This window comes from Nymphalis io, chromosome 19, assembly GCF_905147045.1.
Source record: "Nymphalis io chromosome 19, ilAglIoxx1.1, whole genome shotgun sequence".
In the NCBI taxonomy this organism is placed as follows: domain Eukaryota; kingdom Metazoa; phylum Arthropoda; class Insecta; order Lepidoptera; family Nymphalidae; genus Nymphalis; species Nymphalis io.
The window spans coordinates 4,526,510-4,550,471 of NC_065906.1; the positions used below are offsets into that span (position 1 = coordinate 4,526,510).

Below are 23,962 nucleotides of genomic sequence, written 5' to 3' on the forward strand. Positions count from 1 at the left end.
TGTCTCAATGCTTTCTGTTTGCTCAAATGATTTAGGAACCGATAAAAATATAAAGTAAACTGTAGAAATATATAAAAATTCTTACAAAAGCATGGACATTATATTCATACATTTTGATTTTCATTCATAATCAAGCGTCGTTCGATATAGATATATTGGATTATTATAATAGTCGGTGCAATCATAAAATTTTAAAGAAAATTATCACTAAAAATAATGAGCATGGCTTTGTCCAACATATTAGTGTCAGAATATTAAAAAAATTCAAGTCATTAAAATACTGATATTTGACATTGACCTTGGTTGTTGAAGTAAAAAGTAAGTAAAAACATGTTGAAGTAAGATTCAAATTTGTTGTTTCCTTAATGATATTTTAACAGACATATTGTAGGTGATTTTGAAATTTGGCCAAAATAATTTTTTATAACAATCATAACTTCCGCATCTTACAATCATATAATAAATCTGTAACTGATCGCTGTCTGTACATGGAAGATATATGAGTATAACTATTATCCAAAACTAAAAAACTAGAACCCAAAACAATGATTGTTAGATTTTTTTTCTGTTTGTGTGTGCGTTTGTGCGCGCTAATCTTAGAAACGGCATAACGGATTTGGATGCGGTTTTCACTGATGTATTGTGGCAAGGTTAACTTAAAATTTAGTGTTTGTTATATTTCAGTCAACTAAAAAAAAGTTATCAATTATTATTTATTCAATAAAATGCTACAAAATAACTGTTCAATTGAATTGGCTAAAACTTTAGCTATCTATGAATGTTAGTTTGTAAAATGATTATGATTGAAAGTTTATAGAAACAAAACAAAGTTAAAAATAGACAGTTTCAGATATTATATATCCAATGTAAGTTAAGCTCAGATTTATATAATCAATCATAATAATTAGGCTTCAGGTTATGCTGGACGTACGTCGCGTATGTATAACTTAATGTTAGCTTTTATGCCAATAGTCGATAATTAAATTAAGGATTGGAAAACGGATAAACGGCAACGATTACGCTTCGATTCGATCGCGATAAAGAACTTGTTAGTAGAATTGGTCCCATAGTCTTTTTTAAAAAAAAGCGGTAAAGAGTGTTAAAAACACGGAGGGATATAAACAAATCGCTTCGGACTTGGATATTTGTTTTTTTTTTATTTAAAATCAGTATCTTCCACGCGCCACCTCCGTCTACCATAATACGTATATGTAAAGCGTGTTGATTGCCTCGTTGTTGCCTATAGCATTGAACAATTTGCAGCGAACGTATGTATATCTTGAGAGCCGAGATGGCCCAGTGGTAAGAACGCGTGAATCTTAACCGATGATCGTGGGTTCAAACGCGGGCAAGCACTACTGAATTTTCATGTGCTTATATATATTTCGTAACAAGCTATTGCCCGCGGCTTCGCTCGCACGTAAATATAAGTAAAGGATAAATGGTTGTATGGAAGTCGGTGATTAGTTTACCCGCGGATGGATAAAAAGTAAGAAGCATGAAATGTCATTCTGGTTAGAAAATAGTATATTAAGGCGTTTTTTCAAATCAGTGAACTTGCAGTGATGCCTGTAAGTAAGTAATAGCCTGTGAATGTCACACTGCTAAGCTCCAAACCCTCTCCTTTTTTGAGGAGAAAGTTTGGAGCTTATTCCACCACGCTGCTCTAATGCAGATTGGTGGAATATACATGTGGCAGAAGTTCAGTGTAATTAGACGCATGCAGGTTTCTTTATAATTAATATTTTGGTAGTTTGGTTGAATTGAAAAATGTTTGCCTGTTGGATAGCCCATTTATCGAGGAAAACTATAGACTATGTAATAATAATAATAATGTCCTCCAGACCGTTTTAGACCACGGCGGCCTATCTCAAGAGAGATTAGCCAACTGCTCAGGAGATATAGTGCACAAGTGTTTCGCAAACACAGGTGCAGTCTCTATTCCCTAACTCTCATAATCCGATTGGACGGCAATCGGACACGACCGGAAAGAGTTCAGGCGCAGGACCAACGGCTTTACGTGCTTTCCGAGGCACGAGAGTGTGCACACTTCCAACTTCCAGACTCCGGGCTATATAAAATCACATTACGACCAATAGGAACGGAGAATTAATAAAAAAATTTGCAATAACGGAGAAAATTTAATCCTTTTGAGTGCTTCCGTTGCGTGCGCTGCTTAAACGGTTAAAATTACACTATTATCATGTACGACAGAATTGAGCCTCTTGAAAAGTTAAAAAGAATGGCTGTAATAGCATATATCTATCTTTTAAGGTTGACTCACTATAACCTTTTGTATGGTTATCAATTTTTTTCTAAAATAATGCATTATTTGCGAAGTCATTTTTATAAACATGCCATTAATTCTTATGAAAGATATCGAGGTAAGATCATCGACAGCTTTTAGGACTTTTTATAGTTTTGATATATTTTAACAGGTAGTTGAGTAGGTTGTTTGAAAATACTCATACATAAGTATTTGTTTTCGGTTTGTAAATAATTTTGTTAGTTTATAGGTTAGGTAGGTATTTCGTTTCGTCGAAGCATACATTATTTTCTTATTGTTTTGTTAAAGTTACTTAGTCGGTTAGTTGATAATAAGTATATATAAATACAAAGATTTAACTTTCAGTTTTAAGAGGACCCAATTTCCTGTGAAGGTATCTTTTGCAGTCACAATAAATAAAGCACAGGGAAAGACATTCAAGTATGTCGGAATAGATTTAAAGGAATGCTGTTTTTATTATGGCCAATCTAGATCCGGGTGCGGCAAAAACTAATAAATACTAATATCCCACAAAAATAAAACTAAAAATGTATATACTGAAATATTATAAGTCTGCTCTTAGGGATTTCCTGAAATTATACGCGGATGAAACCGCGGGCACAGCTAGTAGTCCATATATTAGATAAAAAGGTATAATATTAGTTGTGTGATTATAAAAATTATCTTTATATTCGCTTCTAAAAAAAGATTACTTTGCGCCTTTTTTATCAAACATGTTATTTTAAAGTGTTAGTAAAAAAGTGTTAGTAAAAAATAAACATCAGTAAATTACGATGAGGAAGGGAATGATGCTCACATCAAAACTAGGACGCTCGCAGACATGATATAATTATAGTAAAATTAATATTTTATCATGAAAACATATTGTAAATATTAAATGTAATATTTTTTTGATATAAAAATGGCCAACCAGGCGTGGGCGAAACAACCCCTAACACCGGAAGAACTACCCTACGTCAATGTGGTCTAGAAGCAAAATACCTGACCAAGAAGAACATCCAAGTTGCATTCATAAATCAGGACGAAATTGTGCTATAAAATAATAAATGACCTGCTCATTGACAGCACCTACTTACTCGTACTCTTAAGAGCCTTATTGTATATATTTTGATTTGATTCGATAGAGGGCAAGGTTTTTTGCAATATCCGAGCTCGTATAAAATTAATTATTATATTATGTTTTCATATGTACAAAAACATAATAACAAACACTAATTATGTATTTTTTAATCAATTATTTTGGTAGTTTGGTTGATTGGTAGGTATTGTTTAAGTTGTATTTAAATTTAGATTAAAAAATTCAAGAAGAAATAAATTAAGGAACATGTAGGTAAACGAAAACATGATTTTTAAAAAGATTACATATTGAAATTGACTCAGATTTATTCAGGTCTACTCGTTTTATTAATGTAAAACAACTATTTTAATACACAAATTTACTTATTTTAAAGTACCTATGTACTAAATAATATACAAAGAGAATACCGAAAGGTTTAGACACTTTTCTAATTTTTTTGCACGTCTGTCAAATTAAATTTTTCTAATATAAAATACACTTAATATAAAATTGTTAGTGTTGCTTCACTTTTTTAATAATATTTTTGTAATATATAAAACTTTTAGTTAATCTTGGTCCTGTTTTTGTAATAATTTCTTAATAACCGTTCCATATAAAAGTCCGTTCCATTTGATTTTTTATTTAATGTTTCTTTGTAGAGAAACTCGTTGTCACCTGGCTCGTAATCATCGTCTAAGTTGTCAATGAATTGTCTTAAAACTTTTTGAAAGTAATTTTGAGTTTGCACTATCACATAGTAGCAGAGCACTTGCATGCCATTTTCATTATAAACTCGCCATTGTAAATAGCCGCGTTGATTCTGAAATGAATAAGATAATTCAATTAATTTAAAATACTTGGTTATCCCAGAGGATTTCAGATAACTACATTTCAGTTGACGGTTCTGACCGAAATGTAGTTATACAGACTTTACTAATAAATGCTATTAAATTTCAATTAGCGTAGTTGTCAAACATCAAAACTCGTGTAGGATAAACGACAATACAAGGCTACAATGTACAGAGCAAAAAATCTTTAATTGCATGTCGTGAATGTTTCAAATGAAACAAAAAAAAATCAGATTGAAAAATAATAAAATACACATCGTATTTTTTACTAACTATATAAATGTACGAAAAAGTTATTGTTGGTATCTTATTAAAAATATGATGCTTTAGTGATGTAATGACCAAAAAAACTTCTTTTAAAACAACTAAAATGATAATAAAAACAAAATATTTCGAATGTAAAATTTACGTAAAATTATAATAGTGCGTGCCGATAGTCCTCTCTATGACAACAGCAATCGTTTTTTAATTCATCATTGCTGGTGAATGAAAATATCGTCAGGAAATTCTGATGTATGATGAAAATCTGCCACATGTGTATCCACTACCCTTACTTTTTTGATAAACATTATTTAGCATTATAAAATCAAAATAAATACTGCCAACAATCACACAACCTACTAGTAATATTCAACCTGTTACATGAGTTTCTCAAAGTTGACTTAAGGCTGTGGAATCGAGTATGACGTCTTCAATTGGAATAATTTAAAACCATTCAAAAATAAAAGCAAACAGTTGGCGGGACTTGGTTCTATCTTATCACAAAATGACTTTAAAACAACTTAATAAAAGTGATATTCTACTTACATTTATAAAAAAAAAAAAAACGTTTGATAATAACAAAGATCAATGTTACGATTTAAATTTTAAAGACATAAAATGATTTAGTATAATGTGTTATCTTCGCAACATTGTAACCGAAACAAGTCATTAAACCCATAAAATATTTATCCCTAACGATCAGCCCAAAATATATATTATACAAAAAAAACAGTAAAGTTTATTACAATATTAAATAAGACGTTTATTGTAATTAAGATTAAGCCATTTTAAATATTAAAAAAATTAAAAGTTTTCTTTGCGCTGTTTTCGTAAATGGAAATAAAAAAATATCAAAACATACTTTATTCAAAGAGGAGTTATTATATAAGAACACGCAAATCTACCACTGGTTCAAAACTCAGTCGTTACTTTTTTTGTCATATAAAATAACATAGGCAAAACTACTTACATTTAAACAATGAAATTTATATATTATTCTGTTCCATACAGATTCAATACTAAGCCCACTTTTTTATCCTCTATATATTTCTGCTTTGAGTAATAAGCTTTATTGCGCACCAGTGTTTGTGCATTGTTCTTATCCCTTCACCATAATAAGCATGTTTTCTGTCAACTATAAAAGTAATGAAGAATCGTCAGCAAAAACAATACAATGACGATCATTTAAATATACTAACACTTAAAATTCTACCTTGTGGTACACCCATTTGTTACTTGTTGTGTACCCACTTAAGTATGAAGCAATGAGATCAAGAGCTTCACCTATATTCATACCGTGTGTATGATTAATGTTTACATATAAGCGGGGTCGACGTCGAGTGACCTCTACTAAAACCGTTCACTAAATATTTATATATAAGTAAATGATTAATTATTTAGATTCGCAAGTATAGAAATAGCCATGTAATTGAGGAACTCGCTTCTGTTTCGCTATAAAATATCTTTATAAAAGCAGTAACACTAATAGGTTTTATTTAAAAAAAACCAAAGCTGTATACGAGAGCCATATCATATATTATAACATCGATGATAAAATATAATTAAGTATATCAGAATAACTTGTCATGTCTCATTGTTTTTCGTGACGAAGAAAAAAAAACTATTACTAAATAAAAACTAACAATTTTAGTACATAACGTAACTTATTTCAAAAATTTTATTTTTTTCACTAATTATTCTTTGACTTACCAAAGCCATATTAGTTGGTACGGACATGACGCTGGTGAAGGAAGTAACAGCATCCGTCTGCACCGGGCACATTACTGTTTCACATGGTTCTGCAAAATATTACCTTTTGAAAAAAAATCTATTACCTATTTGTTAGGATGAAGGCATACTTTCTGTAAATATATGTTATCTGAAGCTGGTTGGAAATCTTGCGCTTAAAATATCGGAATTATGTTAATTATGTAGTTAATTAAACATCTTAAAGTAAAAAAAAGAAAAGTAACTAAGCTGGTAAGAAACAGCTTGTCGACACACACGGTATAATATATATATATATTATAACAATTCATAATTTTCATTACTTTTTCGCGTAAGGTTTAACAATTAAACTTGATAAAAAAATGCAATTTAAAGGTCGCGGACCCCCCGAATTTAAATATAAAATATGGATGTATGTATTTTTTAATAAATGATAAGTATTATATTGTTTTTATTTCTTTCGTTAAATTTTCCATTAACACAAATTCGATTCGTGACCAACTTGGTAACCAGTTTTTGATTATGGCATAACCTGCTACATTAAAATGTTGGTGTTACGAAATAAAAATTATTCAAGTCTGCAAAATTTTTACAAGCTTTTATTTAAATTGCAATGTTTGTTTGTTAGTTGATCCAGTACAGGAACATTGCGATGAGAATTCAGGCACAACATCAACGGATTTAAGTGATTTCTGAGGCTCAGGGTGTAAACTAAAAATTTCTTGACAGAAAGACCCACCTTTGGTTAGAACCAGACCTAAGCCCTAGACCTCGGAATCTGCAGCATTACAGCTAGCCACCAACGAGGCTAACAATTAAAATTAAATATATATATATTATTAAGATTAAAATGATACAATACCTGGAGTAACTGATGTTCTGGCATGAATAAAATTTATATTTATTGTGACATCTTGATCCAGTTGACGTGATACAAAATCTAAAACAAAAGATATCGTGTAAGTTTTAGAAACACGGTAGCTAGTTACGATACGAACAATGTCAATTGTAAAGAAGTAAAATTAATCATGTGACTGGCGTAAAACTATTATAATATTTTGGTAATATTCATGTCTCGACTGTTGTCGTAGTTTAAGAGTTTGGTCTTTGTTTTCAAATTGCTATATACTACTCTTTATTTTTTTAAGGTAAACTTGTTGTTTCTGTATTGCAAATTAGCCTTTTATTATTAGTACCTATTATTTTTTAAGTCTAAAAGCATGCTTCTAAAGTTTGTAATGTTTCAGTCGGAACTTTTGATAAAATTTTGAAGTAAATGATAAAAAGGTGATAAAGAAAAAACTAGCTTTCTTTCTGTTTAGAAGTAAATTTTATTATATAAAAAGAAATAGTTTTACGACTCTATATAGTTCATATGGAAATATAAAATTAACAACAAAAAAGTAACAATTAATTAATAAATAATAATTTCTTAATTCAAATTATTATAGATTAAGATACAGATAACTGTAATGATATCATACATGGCAATTTATCCGTATATAAATGAACATTTCTTTGAGTTATTAAAAAATAAAATCACTGTAATAATTATAAGTGGAAGTTAATTATTATTCAATTGTATTCAATTGTCAATGATGACAATAATTATTCTAATGTCGTGTACTTATTTTTCAGCCGCATTAGTTTTCGACATATTTGTGTTTTAATTAGTTTACTGAAATTTAACGTAAATACATTATGTAAACTTTTAAGAAAAATTGTTTTTTTATTTTCTAATCATAGCTTAAAAGTCTTGTTATAAAAACTTTATTTAAATAGCGACGTACGTAAAGACGATGATAAAGAAAATAAATTAACGCAACGAAATCCTGATAAACGGATGTTGATAAAACATAATGAATGGCTGAATATGATAAAAGATAGATCTATTTATAAAGTCATTAATAAAATAGGTAGCTAGATTTTAATGGGTCTTATTTACCTATACGTAATGGTTTATTAGAAAAACCCAAATAGATTATTCATACTTGCAATTATACTTACCGAGACAACCTTTGTAGTGTTGTTTTATATTTATAACAGCCGAGTATGTATGACACATTAAACATTATTTCTTAAAACATACCTAGGTAAATAATTATTATCTCTACATTAAATTTTACCTAACATAGCAAAATAATAATTATTTAAATGTAATTTCTGTATATTTTACAGTATTTTTTATATAAAAAACATTGTGTAAATAAAATAAGTTAATTGATAAGTTTTTCTAAATAAACGTCATCATACAAACATTAACTACTGTCTGTTCTGTACTGTTAATACATTTTGTTGACTGAATTCTAAAACAAGAAAAGTTTTTTAAATGATTGAGGTATTATTTCAAAGTCGATTTTTATTTTTGTGACTTTAATCCATCATAAACGACATGGCATACCTACCTACTTCGTCGTAGTATACCAAAATAACACGTTATTTGATTTACGGATATTTACTTTAAGCATTTATAGAAACAAACAAAGCTAACAAACCCATAGAAAATAATAATTTCTTATCTATGTGTACTCGGGAAAATATTAAGAAAACTATGCCTAGTTTATCATTTTGTTAATCAATTATTAGTTTTAGATGATATCTGAATAAAACAAACAGCTAATAGCACTTCCCACTATCGTAATTTTAATTTATATTTAAAAATAACAAAAAATATCAGTGCAATCAATAAGTAACAAGTCATTCTGATCGTTGTTTTAGATAAAATCAAATTACAACCACGATAAATATAAAGATGAACAACTTTGGACTTTATTTATCACAAAAAGTTAAACATTTTAATGACGATATTTACGTATTTATGAAGTTAATAGGAATATTCTCGTTCTAAGTACCTATTATGATGGTACACATATTTCGCATTTCTGTTATGTTTTGCGGGCTGGTAGATATATTATTATTATTTACAAACCAAAAATTAGTCACGAAAAAATGCAGAACTTACCAGCATAAAATTTAACATTAACTGGAATTTTCTCTCCTAGTGTCACGTAACATGGTAGCCTTAGGCCACATCCTTCTATGTTCACACTTTGTAAATCGTAAGCCGACCCTGAAACAAGTTTATTGTCATTACTTCAATAATTGTCAGGGTTTTACAAATAGTATATTGTTGCGTAATCACATACTGGTACACAAACTGCTATTAAATATTGCAGGTAATATGACATTTTTTCTTACTGCCGTAATGTCTTCTGTAGGTACCTACATAAGACTACAATCATATATATATTATATTACTTGTGACAAATAATTATTTTAGATATAAAGTGAGCTTATAACAAATAAATAACAATGAATACTGCACTTACATCGAAAACTTAATATACATTTTAACAATTTATAATTAGATACCCACTTTTTGGTTGTAGATTTCAAAGAGTTGAATACAATTTTCGAATATTATATATAATACTAGAAATAATTAACAAACCTACTGTAAGCTATGTTATTTTAAGAAAGGTATGATTTACATAAATATGGTTATTATTTGACTATTTTTATTAAAGTGTAAGAAAATCAACAAGACGAGTAGTCAAATAAATTATAATTTTAAGTAGGGTTAAGTGCTTAAAAAGGGCTGTGTGAATTGGTTTGCCTCTCAGTTCGTTTAGTGCATTGGTAGCAAAATCAATTAAAGGCAAGATTGTTGTGCTATCATGATATTCACTGTATTACTGTATAATGTGATTTACAAAAATAAATATACTTAGTGATATATGTCTTGTTTTATTTAAAAAAAGGAATAATAAAAGTTAACACTATAAAGTTAAAAATATAGTACCTACAAGTATTTTGATTAATTCTTGCTTGTATACGAAACTTAATGGTCCGGGAGGTAGCGTTGCATTTTAGGGAGTGATTTTACGCCGATAGATTGCCATTCTTTTTAATAGATCTCTAATGACTAATAAGCGAACCAAGCGTCAGCTGACTCACCCGCGGTGGGTTTGGCTATGGGAGGTTTTCTTATTAGCCATATAAGATCAACTAACGATCAAATGAACATACTCACTTTCGCATTTATAATATTAGTTGGTATTAAATTAAGCGCCCTACCCTGTCTAGGATAACTTACAAAAGTTCCTAAACTTCAATTTTAATGTATAATTTGTAATCACTTAAAAATATTCCATTAAATAATTGAATTTATGTATAATTTAATACGTGATTTTATTATTTATTGCATTGATGCATAATAATGATACGTATATTATGTACATGTATAAGAGTATAGGCTATATGTTATCTTACTATCAGTTAAGACGCATTAAATAGTATTAGTAATGGGCGGTACCGCATACTTTTTTACCTATTATCATAATTAAAATTCTTAGCTTCGTTATCCATAGCGTCATTAAATTCTAGAAACTTCAAGAATGAGGAAATTCTGAGGTTTTTTAGTTGTTAAACTTTCGTGCACAAAATTAAATATATAATGATATTTACATTTTATTCTATTTCCGAATCTGTTTTTGCCATTAATTAATATTATTTTCGAAAATAATAATAATTAATGGCTAAGAAGTCCTGGCTTTCCCGAGTTCTCCCCATATAGGCAAGTACCTACCTATGTTTTACATAAACGTTTATGTAAAACATAGGTAGGATTTTTTTTCTCGCTGGAAAAACACATTTGTGTTTCCCCCACATGAGGTGGGGGGGGGGGGTATGTGGTCCTCGCCGACGCTGAAGGCGCCGGAATACCCACTAAAAAACCAGCGGTACCCACTCCGTCTTGTCGGGGGACGTCACGGGATCGCTTGCGCATACTACCGTGTCTAGGTAGGTATACCTTAGGTCATGATTTCTGAATATTAAATCAAATTAATAATATATAGTTATAGCTTAAGCTTAAGATATCTTTTTTTCTTTACTTAACCAAGATTGATTAATTAGCGGCAAAAAAAACATATTAAGCGTGTTATTACTTTAGACTCGAATATTCAGAAAAACAATAATAAAGGAGGGAAAACGACTTTGTGTGACATGCAAATAAATGACAAGATTTACTACTTCAAACGTGTGTATTTACTTTAGTTCCAAAGACAAAATAATAGTCAACAAATGTCACACGTTGCAAGCTGCAACACCGAAATCAAAATATAAATTGAAACATGTCCCAATTAAGGTTGTCTTTTGTCTTATAAGTTTTTGTGTAAGTATAAATTATTAAATCTTTTCTTAAATTAAGAAGGCAAATGAGAAAATAATTATAAGAGGTAACACAATAAGACAATATTAATGCGACAGATAAGTAATATTAGAGGGTGGAGACGTATATTTAATTAATAATTTAGCAATTATTCATAGACAAACTTTAGCAATAACAATTTGCAACAAGATAAACCGCAAAGGTCTTTTGTAATTCATTACGTGCTATGATTCAGATTTTAGTGTTGTCATTCGAAAGGACAGATTAACACTGGATTATATTTTTTTCTTTATCATCACGTTTTGCGTTATTATTCTTCTAAGTATTAATGAGCGAAAACGTAACGAAAATACGAATTGCGTTCGACGAACTTATTATGAATATGAACATGAAATTTTAATACGTAAGTAATTTTTAAATCGCCAACTATAATATGCGAATATAAATAATACATTAAATCATCACTACATTTACTCAGAATTCAGAGCCTGGATTTGGACCCCCTCACCATTCATAACTACTAAAGTTTTTCGGAGGCTATTCTTAAATTGACAATGAATCCTAACTTAATGAAACGTAAACAAATTTTCAAATTCAAATATAAATCACTGCTGCTTATCAGTAGCTTTAAAGTATACTCATAATGCCCAGTTATCAGAAGTTAATTGTCAATATAAAGTATTGGTTTATAACCCTTCAAAATATTTGATTTATAAATATGTAGATATAAATAGAGAGATTACGAAAATGTTGTGTTATCTTTATAACATTAGATCTACTATATCTAATAAACTCAGAGGTTTACGATATAGAAATATACCTAATTGATTTTTAATATTGCTGCCACTTAGAGCCTTTGTTTGTATACAAACAAACGACATTAGCTATGTAAAAACAAGCGTATTAAAAGGATTATTTTATATCGGTGTACATATATCCGCTTAAGATATGTAGTCAGTTGAAAATTAAAAGTATTATTCGATAGCTTAATACCCAATCTGTCTTAACGTTTCGAGAAATAATCTTTTTCGAAAGTAGATATATTCGTGCATGCAAATCATAATGTCTATTTGTAATTTTTTTTATCGCGTTTTTATGACAAATAACGTCAAACTAGGTTATCGAAATGTGATTGGTACAAAATAATTTGAGTTTGAAAATATTTAAATAAGTTATATTTTTAATGATGATAATATCATCACCTTTTCTTTATTCTATTTGAATGGATATATATAGCGTTATCGACATATAGCCCATCCAATAGGTACCAACTGCTATAGAATTTGATAGTAACTTAATGGATAAATTGTACATAAAAGAATGTAATTTTAATTTTTAGTGATCTACTTATATTATTTCATTACTGTTTATCACATTAATGTATTTTTTTTTACTGCCTCATTGGTCTAGCGGCTTGATATAAGGCCGCAGACCCGGAGGTCCTGGGTTCAATTCCCAGGTCGGGCCAATAAAAAGTTATTGCGTTTTTCTGTCAGGAAATTTTCAGTAGCAGCCCGGAGTGTGGAAGTTGGAAGTGTGTACACTCCCGTGCCTCGGAAAGCACGTAAAGCCGTTGGTCCTGCGCCTGAACTCTTTCCGGTCGTGTCGGATTGCCGTCCCATCGGATTATGAGAGTTAGGGAATAGAGAGTGCACCTGTGTTTGCGCACACACTTGTGCACTATAATATCTCCTGCGTAGTTGGCTAATCTCTCTTGAGATTGGCCGCCGTGGCCGAAATCGGTCTGGAGGACATTATTATTAATGTATTTTTTAATATAGTCACGTCTCACAATTAGATCGAAGGTACTTGCTATAAACCCTTATTATTAAAACTATCATGATAAAGCCTTACGAACGACACCTTTAGCTAAGAAAATATTTTTACCGTATGTACTTTACGATAAGTGTTCCAATAACACAGTTTCTAACTTTTCGAGCTCAAATTGATACAGAAATCTGTCTTAACTCTGGCCGATCCATCCACATCAGCATTTAGGTTCATCACGTATTTAGGTTTTTTTATACCATATAAGTCGAGATGGCCCAGTGGTAAGAACGCGTGAATCTTAACCGATGAACGTGGGTTCAAGCCCGGTCAAGCACCTCTGAATTTTCATGTGCTTAATTTCTGTTTATAATTCATCTCGTGCTTTTCGGTGAAGGAAAACATCGTGAGGAAACCTGCATTTGTCTAATTTCATCTAAATTCTGCCACATGTGTATTCCACCAACCCGCATTGGAGCAGCGAGGTGAAATAAGCTCCAAACCTTCTCCTAAAAAAGGGAGAGGGGGCCTTAGCCCAGCAGTGGGACATTTACAAGCTGTTACTTATACGATAAATAATGTTTTTTTGTCACAATTTTTTTGCGACAAAAATTAATTAATAAAATCATACGACTTCATTAGTGCGCCCCAATTATGAAAATAAAAAGGTAAGGACTATCTATCTTACGTTACTTTAATTTAGTACAAATTAAGTAGTTACAAATTGAATCCATTTAAAATTTAAGTTTAACGCCGTTTTTGTTATTTTCCCCTATTTTATTGTCATAACCACAAGAAAGTTAACATTTTAAAATGATATTTTAAACTGTTATTAAAAATATAATTTTAATTAAAAAAGTAAATTACGCTAACATAAAGGATTGTTCTCCTGTTAAATAAAGAATCAGAGCGAGTGATTACAAATCGTTTTTCTTAACTGAATGATCTTAAATTCAAATCCGGATATATTCGGACATAGGAAAAGTGGTCAAACCACACGATTTTGAAAACGTCGTGAGGAAATCCGCATGATTTGGATGAAAATCTGCCACAAGAGTATCTATCACGCATTGGAATAGCTATATATCATCCACCACAAATTATACCATACACCATTAGTTTGACATATTTCTTTACTTTTTTGCTAACACAGCGGTTTTTTCCTTCATCATCGAATCGTACGACATGAATCGATTACACAAAGGCACGTAAAAACTTGTAGATTTTAATTCGTGTCGTTCGTTTAAGATGTTCTGGGCCATTCTAAAAAATGTATATTCCTCTTTAAACATGTTTCTATAAACGTATACGTACCTATATGAAGTCGCTTTCCTACAGGGAAAATCTCAGTTTTTTCTTTTTATTGAAATGTTTAGTTTTGTCTACGAAACCTTACATATACGTTAGCGATAAAAATTGAAAGGTACAGTATACTATAACTTACCGCAATCCTCAAAGACAACTGAGGCGCGGGCGGTTACAACAATAAAGTGCAGCACTATTAGGCACAAAAACAACATTCGTACCTCACTAAATGATTGCATTTACCGCAATTGGTCGAACTTAAGTTTTTACTAAAATATATCACGGCACCAGGCGATTACCTATCGGATGAGATAACATTTTCACATTTGCTGGCATTCTGATGCATTAGAGGAAAGGGTGATAATCGCTAATCATAATTAACATGACAAAAATTAAACAAGCTGGACGATAAGGCTATGTATTAATGTATTGTAAAAAGTAAATCATTATTGTAATTTGGCTTAAGTTTTGAATTCTTAGCGTAAGATGGGCTAATACAATGTAGTAACATTACTTAAGTCTTACTTAGACGATGGTCTTAGTACAAACCGAATAAAGCAAAACGAACAAAAGGAAAGTAAATTATACTACAGCATTTTCTTTTTATTAAACAAGCTGGTATTAACAGCTTTCATCGGCTCATGTTGGACTAGCTTGTCTTTTTTTTCTTAAACGTTAAACAAATAAAACCAAACCGTTAAATTGCAATCGTAGAAAAATCTGCCAATTTTTTTAATTATATATTAAAAAAATTTTTTTAATATATAATTAAAAAAAAACCAAACACGATGTTTCCCTTCACTCCCCAGCACGAAGTTAATTATAAAAACAAATTAAGCACATGAAATTCCAGTGTTTGTTGCCTTGAAATTGAAGTCGATGATGGCGGCTTCAATTGCGATTGTGATTCAAATTCACGTTTTCTAACCATTACGCCACGTGTTCAGTGTGACAAGCTACTCGGACATGACTCATGCCGGATACCTCTGTCATATTAATATGTATAGTAATTTGGTAGATAAACAAGAGTAGACATAATGATAGAAAAATATCTAAAATACAATTGCCCAGTCAATTAAGCATAAAAAGGTCAACTTCGGAATGAGAGGAGAGAGGAGGTGTATACGAATTTACAGCTTTTTATCGCTGTGAATTCGTATACACCTTAATTTTGGCGTTCTAAAAGTTGTCTCAAAAGTCTCATAAATTATCATGTCTGCGTTGTTATTCAAGGTTAAAAAAACTGATTTTCGCGATTGTTTTGGTTTCTATAGCTCTTATTACGAAATATTACAACAGCACTGTCATTTTGTGCTCCGTTTATCGCCATAACATTTTGAATTTATACATCCTATAGAAAATATACAATAATATTAATGCTATAATGAGATTAGCCGAAGAATGCTACAACAGGCATGATGACAGTATTAATTTTTTTTTTTTAATAAATGATTTTAGAGAAGAAACTATTTTAAAAGGATTCTAAAAAGGATCCCGTTTTAATGTACACATTGAGATTAATAAGATTTTTAATAAAATAAAAGTATAAAATTCTGCAATTTTATTCAAAACACCAATCAGAGCGAATGACGTCACGCCTCTGTATGTATAGCCGTTTCTCTTGAACAATTGTTGTGTTTACGCGTTTCAAAGTTTATTTGCATCATTTAATTAGTTTAGTCGTTGATTATTATATATCAATTTGCTCAAACATTTTAAATATTATTATTATTCAATATGAAATATTTTACTTTTCCTAGAATTTAACAAAAAAAAAACCTCATTGTTTTAGTAAAGCTTGCATGTTTTTTTTATTTTAGCCTATTGGGCGTGTTATAAAATTGTATTAACTTTTATTATTTAAGTAATTTTATCTTCTTTTACGTTTTACTGCACTGAATGTAGCGTGAAGAAAATAAAACATCCAAGATCTATCAATGATGGAACAAGATTTTGTTAAGCCAAATTTCTCTAATTTGCCCAGGATTTGTTGATGTTAGGAGAGTTTCTTACATCAAATAAAGACTTGCTCATCTGAATTTTGAAATGCGAAATCTTCCTTGTAAGTACATTTTTATTTATCTTTAGTGTTATCATAGGATTTTTTTCTGTTAGCTATATAGTATTACTCGCATATGAAGAGCCCTAATATTTTTACCAGTAAGAACATTTAAGACAATATTTCATTTAGCTCCACTAGTACTGAATTTGTGAATTGACATATTTACGAATACTTCTACAAATCTAAATATATCATAAATATATAATAAATCTTTATGAATCTCTGCCTCAATTTGCAATTTCTTCAAAATGTTCTGTAACCATACTTTTTTTTAATTGCTTTTCACATTCTTCAAGAACCATCATCTTTCGTTGCTTATATGTATATGGTAGTTCTGCTTCGTCGCAGATTGTTCTTCGATCTGGTTGGCATTCGAATGTACTTTTACACAGAGGGACCGCACACTACTTGTAAACTTTGGAATTCATTTTTAACCTTAGGAAATACGCAATATTTTCTGCCTTTCTTCGTTGAGTATAGACATAATACAACATTTACAGTCGTTTATTGAGGCGTGACGTCACGTGCAAGCGCCATGACACCTGCGGGTGTTTTCGAGCAAAATTCGAAATAGGTAAATGAAAATGCAATTATTTGCGTAAATAATTAGTTTATTAATGAAATAAAATTATTTTCAGTAATAGTAGACGTATACGTACATTATAGAAGGTTATTTCAAAATCAGTCATCATGCCTACTGTAGGGTAATGGAGAAATGTCTACATGCCGATATTCTGTTGAAGAGGAACAGAATTTTCAGGATAGAGACTGATAATTTTTCTAGTAATATTATTGAAATTATTGATATACCAAGTAATCTTGATAATATTTTGTTTGATATTTATTAACAATCCTATTAAAAAAATAGCAATGTTACGGTTAGAATATTACTAACTAAATAATTAATATTCGTATTTCTCCTCAAATTAAATTTATAACATGTGCTAAAAGAAGGGACGACAATATAGAGGAATAATAATAATATTGTCCTCCAGACCGATTTCGGCCACGGTGGGCAATCTCAAGAGAGATTAGCCAACTACGCAGTAGATATTATAGTGCAAAAGTGTGTGTGCAAACACAGGTACACTCTCTATTCCATAACTCTCATAATCCGATGGGACGGTAATCTGACACCACCGGAAAGAGTTCGGCGCAGGACCAACGCTTTACGTGCTTTCCGAGGCACGGGAGTATACACACTTTGAACTTCCAGACTGGACTGCTACTGAGAATTTTTTGACAGAAAAAACCCAATAACTTTTTTGAGGGGAATATAATATATTCTTAACAATCTTCAACCGAATGTATCAGTTGCGTGTGCCGGAATTTATTTAAAAAAAAAAAAGTGCGTCATCGCCCGTCATAGAAGAAGAATATCACTTTTGGCGCGAAGTTTGGGTGCTTCGAACATACAATTACTTGAATTGTCATTTTAGTTGGTTTTGTTAGCATTTAAAGTAGTTAATGATTGTTTTGTTTGTTATTTATGTATTTCTTATTATAAAGTCATTTTCACTTCTGGTTTGTAAGAATATATAAATTCGTAAGCCGTCGCGGTATAGAACAAAAGAACAAAGACAATCAAGTCTGCGCCTTAATTTTCGTTTTTTATTGTCACTACTTGCAAGGCGATGAGCAAATAATAACAAAAGTCAAAGAACGCCTAATTGGTATTAACTGCAGGAACATTATCTGCTTCCTTTTACATATATTATATCATTGATCACATCACATATATATTTTTTACCAACTTCATTTAAAGACATTAATGACATATGTTGATGCATTTTCAACAAAGTATAACAAAGTTAATGAAAATAGCTTACTCATTTATCATTTATAAATATATAAATTATTTATATAATATTATTTTTTATTTTAGTGTACACGATTGAATTTTAACTTTCTTAAAATAAAACTACATCTAAGTAACTCAAGCATTAGCAGCACTGGTATCATCTGTCAACCGGCAAGCTGTCAACAACTTGTCACTTGTCAGCAATATTTTCATGTCTTCTCTTTAATTCAAATGCCTTAATATTTTGATTTTTGTTTGAATTTTGTTTTGAAAAAATATGAGAATTCGTTGGTGACTTTTTACAAGATGCTTATTAATTCTAAATGTACAATGGCAAGCAAAATAACTTTTCGTCTCTTAAAAATACCAGTAAGATTATGCCATAAAACAAAGAAAAATGTGGATAAACTAGGACCAAAAGTATCACAGGATGTAATAAACTATTTAGAAAATTCACCAGAATACAAAAATATTATTGACGTTGTGCCTAAGAATCTTTTAAGAAAATATAAATCACCAGAGACCATGTATTTAATCAATCGTAAAACTGCAAAAGAAATAACCGATACACTCGTAAAATATCTTAGAAAAGATGCACCTGTAGTTGAAGTTAATCCTGGCTTTGGGTTTTTAACCCAAGAGCTTTTACAATGTCAACGAAATAGGATTTATTTATATGAAACTTCTAACCATTTTGTACAATTTTTGAATGTTAGTGATATACCTATTACTTTAATTTTATTAAGTGTTAATTTTATATTGAGTAAATTTTAAAATAACTTGCAGGACATTAAGACACATCATCCCGATAGAATAAAGTATAAAATAGCTGACTTCTTTGGAATGTGGAAGTTAGCCTTCCAAGATAAAATGGATCAAGGAAATAGAATAGAAAAATTATTAGAGGAATTAGCAACTGATGATAATGGTAAGATAGTTCATTTTCGTTTCTAGTAAGTCAAAAAATATTACTGTTAATATCTTAAAAAAATGTTTAGAAAACATCACATAATGTACATCTACAAAATAAAAAATATGGTGTTTATCTCATCTAATAAAATAATTATTGATAAAAAAAGGAGATATATATATATATATATATATATATATATATATATATATATATATATATATATATTTATAAATTAAGGTTTTTCTTAATTTCAGACAGAATTTTGAGTATAGTAGGAGCTATGCCAAGTTTATCCTTCGTCAAACATTTAATTAATACCATTGTTTTTCATAATGCTACAAGTCATTTAGGAAGACCAGACCTTTACATTGTGATGCCTGGACACTATTATGAAGTATATACCGTTTGATAGTATTATTGAAATATCTGTAATCAAGCGCTATGAACAATTAATTTTCTTCAGTTTCTTGCAGACTCCTCAGTTCAAATGAACAAGCATAAATCAGTTCCTTCACTTTTTCAATTACTTTTTGACTATGAAGTCCTTAATAAGGTGCCTAAAGTTCATTTTTTGCCTTGGACATATACTTCAAACTTTCAGAAAATATCAGCAGTAAGTATTTTCAATTTAATCGAAATAATTAACAATAATTACTTTTTATTAACAAGTCATACTTTCAACAGATGGACGAATTTTGCTTGTATTTAGTGAAAATAACTCAAAAACCTAAACTACCATGTCTACCAAGCTATTTGCCACTGCTCTGGTATTATTTCAAGCGACATACATTTTCCTCGTCTACAAGAGTTATTCCAATGTTAGAGTAAGTTTTTTGTATAATATTTTTATGTTTGTTAAAATAATCAAAAACAAATGAAATATGAATTTAATTTAATGACTTCATTATATATACAATATTTATAATACCAAATTGTATATTTATTGAGTATCTTTGTTTAATTTATTAAAGGCAATGGATACCAGGATGTGGAGTGTGGCTCATCACCGGACAGGACCCTCCAGACACAAACAAGGCGCTATCACCAGGGGAGGATGATGCGAAATTGCCTCATATGACTATATTTACAGAATTTGGAGATTTAAATTTAAAACAAAAAGTCACTGTTTTTAAAAGGTATGCTTCATAAATATCATATAAAATAATTACTTATTTTTAATTTGACAATAATCATTTCTTTGTTTCAGATTTATTTCTTGGCCTGAGTTCGAACAGTGTCCATTTAGAGTTACAGTTGAAAATAATTTACCAAAATTTGCATCACAAATAGATGATGATGATGATGATCAAAAACGTATCATAGTTCCTCATATTGACGAGAGCGAAACTTCTGATACAGAAACATTAAATACTATTTAAAAAAAAAATAATCAAGTTATTTTGTATCATAACAAATCTATTAAAATTATTTTGTGAAACAATTCAATTTTTTTGACACTTCCATTGCCATCCACCCGAATTTCGATTAGAAACGAACGAATTTCATTCGTATGCCTCACCCGGTTTCGATTCGTCAAGTTCTGTGTGTGTATCTATGTATTTGTGTAGCTACAGATGGCGTTAACTGTCAAATGTCAATGGATTTTGATGTAGATAATGGATAAAATTGTTTGCAAAAGTAGGTGGTACATACATTAACAAAATGAATAAAATAATTAATTGTTTCCTACTAGATACAGAATACAATGAAACCATAATTGCCTTTTACGCTATTTAATACATTTCATTGGCTGCGAATAATTAAATTACTTGCAGATTTTTATTATCTTTAAAAATAAGTACACCCTAATTTATTTATTATGACGAGTGTAATGAAGTAGATCTAACATTAAAGTATACCAAACTTTTTACCAAACTATTTACGTTGTTATAAATAATTTTGTAAGCATAACTTAAAATAACTGCTGTGGGAAAACGTGGAGTGAATTACTTTTTGTGAACTTTAAATACGTTGTGTTTTCTTTTATAAAAAAAAATAATAATAATAGAACAATAAAAATTACCTTGTTTTATTATCTTAATTTAATACCTTTTGGCGCTGTTTCTAAAATTTACCCTGATGCTATTGTAGCGCCACCCTAATTCAACTCATTTTGGCGGACACTTTTTCATATACAGAGATGGTCCTTACCTTTACCCTCCATGGTACAACAATTGGTGATGCAACAGTTTGTTTTCCATTATAAATTAACGTTTAGAAATAATATTAGTTATTAATTTCATCTTATAATTCCTAGTAATAATAAAAAATAATCTATATTTTGATGAAATAATAGTTAAAGAAATATTGAATGTGTAGCAAATTAAATTCATCAACTTGTCCTAAATGAGTTACACATTAATTATTATTAATTAATCGTCAATTACTAACATATTTACAAGCAATTCAAAGAATTAGAAAGAGAATATTTAAAAACAAAATAATAATTTGCGGTACAATGTTTTAATGTGATGATAAAATTATCTATTTTTTACATTTTATACATTTTTAACATTATTTACAAACAATATAATACTTTATCTTAAAAGATCTAGATAATAAATATTGCTTTTAAAAAAAACACTAATGCAATAAGATAATATTCATCTATACAAAAAGAAAATTGTTGAAATTCTTGAAATGTATCTATCGAGGACGGGAATTTCATTTAATACACTTATATAATATTATTAAAAAATTGAATTATGATCAAATAATGTCAAAAATTAAGATTATAATTAATTATATTCGAAAATAAATTAGCTGCATAATTTGGTAAAATATTCAATTATATATATCCCACCACCACACTATTTACACTTACATTACTATGTTAAGTACATTATTGTATATACCAATGTGAAATTGATTGCTGTACTGTTATAAATTTTGGAAATGCTTCTCCATATACTTTCCACGGCTATTCGATTTTGGTGTTATGTAATTTAAACTTGGAATATCAAGCTGTATTTGATTACTTCCAGATGCGAATTTATTTTGATTGGCAGCTTTTTGCAAACTGGAATTGGTGTGAACATTTAAACTAATTGTATTTAAACCGTTTTGGGGTTTTAAACTAGGACTTGATACAAAGTCTGTCCATTCATCATCGTCAGCAAATGTAATATTTTTCTTAGGAGATATTTGCTGTGTTTTTGGAACATTCGAGACAAATTCGCCCCAAATATCATCATCTGCCACTTCATGATGAACAGTATGAGAGGAATTGTGAGCTGGTGACGCAATCTTACTATTACTAGCACTAACATCACTTTTTAAAGAATCAAGACTATTCATCGGATTAAATCTCGAAAGATCTTGCAGATCTATTCCTGGATTAGGCCAATTAATTTGAGAATAACTTTCAAGAGACAGAGGTTGCAATATTTGAACTGTGTTATGCTGATTGCGTACTGTTGCGCCTGCGCTTGAGGTTATCGGTAGCAAAATATCACTGTTAAACTGATTATTAGGTTTAACATCAGTTTTTTTTAAAGTCACATCTTGCAAGCCAGAATTATTAGTAAATATTGAACCTTTGTTTTCTACTAACAAATTATTTGATCCAGTTACAATGTTACTTTCTATTTTCAAAGACGTATTTTCGAGGTTTTCTGTCATTGGTGAAGAAAAACTATTTGAAATAGTATTCTTTGCATTCGAAGAGAAATCCAGTTCTGTGTTTGAAACAGGGGCAGATTGAAATGTTTCAAATTCATCATCTATTTTATTAATGTTAGCTTCTAATTCTACTGTGTTCAGTTTTGGATCAAATGTTTGTACATCAGTTTTAGAAGTTGTAGTATCTTTTTCATTCCATGAGTTGCTTGAAACAAAATCAGAAAAATCTTCAAAAGTTTCCTTCACTTCACCTGGATCGGGCCAATTAAGTGTTGGAATGATAGGTTCTAATTTAATAGGTTGTAAAATTTGAGTTTGATATGTAATTTCTGCCTTTGTAGTTGGAATGTTAGACAATGATTTAACTACAGTTGATGGTTCTGCTGTTTGGTCAACCATATTTGTAGAAACAGGTGTAATTATTCCCTTAAAATCTTGGAATTCCCAATACTCATTATCATTGTCAGGTATACTGTTTGATTGCAAAATAGTTTGTTCTGATTTGTTATTGATGTTTTCTACATCTGGTTGAGTTGCAAGTGAAGATGGTTCACTATCATAGTGAATTGTTTTAGATCTTGGTGTTTCAGAATCAGTTGGTGTAAAAATATGTGTATCAGGTAGGTTGATATGTCGCAATGGTTGAACATTAATTGTACTAGAGTAAATATTATTTGAATTTGTAGATAATTCATTTCCAAAAACATCTAAATCTGTTGGCCTTTTCATTGTTTCAGATTTGGCAATATCACTGTCTGGACTGCAAGCTGAAATTTAAGAATTACTATGTTAAAAAGATTGTAAGTATTTAAATTGAAACTACATAATATGAAGAAAGAATAAAACATTCAATTATTTTCTTGCAACTCAAATAATAATCATAAACTTTTTTTTGAGACAGTCAAGTCCATACAAATACATTAGTGTTATTTAGAAAAAAGCTAATAAATCATACTTCACATTCAACATTAACATCAACATCAAAAATAAAAATCAAGAATAAAATTTTGCATTCAAAACTAAAATTTATCATTTTATGCTTAACAATGAAACTTAGTCTAGGTTAGTATCAATATTGACTATTTTTTTTATATTGTACTCAAAACAACTCTGTGTGATGTAAACATGGTGTGAGAATA

General features: G+C 29.8%; 4 protein-coding genes across 5 annotated transcripts in view; 2 read left to right on the forward strand and 2 right to left on the reverse strand.

Annotated features, from left to right (window-relative positions):
- Positions 1-13,455, forward strand: part of LOC126775859 (glucoside xylosyltransferase 1) — a 39,629-nt gene extending 26,174 nt beyond the window's left edge. The window contains exon 7 of the transcript XR_007669914.1: positions 13,390-13,455. The gene's annotated coding sequence lies outside the window, so the exon portion shown is untranslated. The remainder of the gene's footprint in view (positions 1-13,389) is intronic.
- LOC126775846 (uncharacterized) overlaps positions 1-23,962 on the reverse strand; it is a 169,444-nt gene that overhangs the window by 141,519 nt on the left and 3,963 nt on the right. Inside the window, exon 4 of one of the 2 annotated variants that reach the window (XR_007669913.1) lies at positions 21,880-23,590. Coding sequence is in view for 1 of the 2 variants with exons in the window: in XM_050497982.1 (XP_050353939.1) it covers positions 22,083-23,590 (1,508 nt within the window). In the remaining variant the exon portion in view is untranslated. Of the gene's footprint in view, positions 1-21,645; positions 23,591-23,962 lie in introns of those variants that run through there. The other variant, XM_050497982.1, reaches the window with a different exon arrangement.
- LOC126775871 (uncharacterized) lies at positions 3,784-14,665 on the reverse strand. Its single transcript, XM_050498016.1, has 5 exons — positions 14,566-14,665; positions 9,144-9,251; positions 7,044-7,121; positions 6,164-6,252; positions 3,784-4,164 (listed from the first exon to the last, which is right to left on the reverse strand). The coding sequence occupies exons 1-5, from the start codon at positions 14,663-14,665 to the stop codon at positions 3,907-3,909; spliced, it is 633 nt and encodes a 210-aa protein (XP_050353973.1). The 3' UTR covers positions 3,784-3,906.
- On the forward strand, positions 18,505-21,148 carry LOC126775856 (dimethyladenosine transferase 2, mitochondrial). Its single transcript, XM_050497996.1, has 7 exons — positions 18,505-19,000; positions 19,076-19,217; positions 19,457-19,596; positions 19,666-19,815; positions 19,887-20,026; positions 20,174-20,338; positions 20,410-21,148. Exons 1-7 carry the CDS (start codon positions 18,596-18,598, stop codon positions 20,579-20,581), a joined length of 1,314 nt encoding a protein of 437 aa, XP_050353953.1. The 5' UTR covers positions 18,505-18,595; the 3' UTR covers positions 20,582-21,148.

Excerpts from the sequence above, each read along its gene's own strand:
- LOC126775871 (XM_050498016.1), bottom strand. The coding sequence starts at position 14,665 with ATGCAATCATTTAGTGAGGTACGAATGTTGTTTTTGTGCCTAATAGTG. Across the intron at positions 9,252-14,565 it reads AGTTGTCTTTGAGGATTGCG|GGTCGGCTTACGATTTACAA; the intron begins GTAAGTTATAGT and ends AACTTGTTTCAG. Across the intron at positions 6,253-7,043 it reads CAGAACATCAGTTACTCCAG|AACCATGTGAAACAGTAATG; the intron begins GTATTGTATCAT and ends AATATTTTGCAG.
- LOC126775856 (XM_050497996.1), top strand. The coding sequence starts at position 18,596 with ATGCTTATTAATTCTAAATGTACAATGGCAAGCAAAATAACTTTTCGT. Across the intron at positions 19,597-19,665 it reads TGCCTGGACACTATTATGAA|TTTCTTGCAGACTCCTCAGT; the intron begins GTATATACCGTT and ends AATTTTCTTCAG. Across the intron at positions 20,027-20,173 it reads AGAGTTATTCCAATGTTAGA|GCAATGGATACCAGGATGTG; the intron begins GTAAGTTTTTTG and ends AATTTATTAAAG.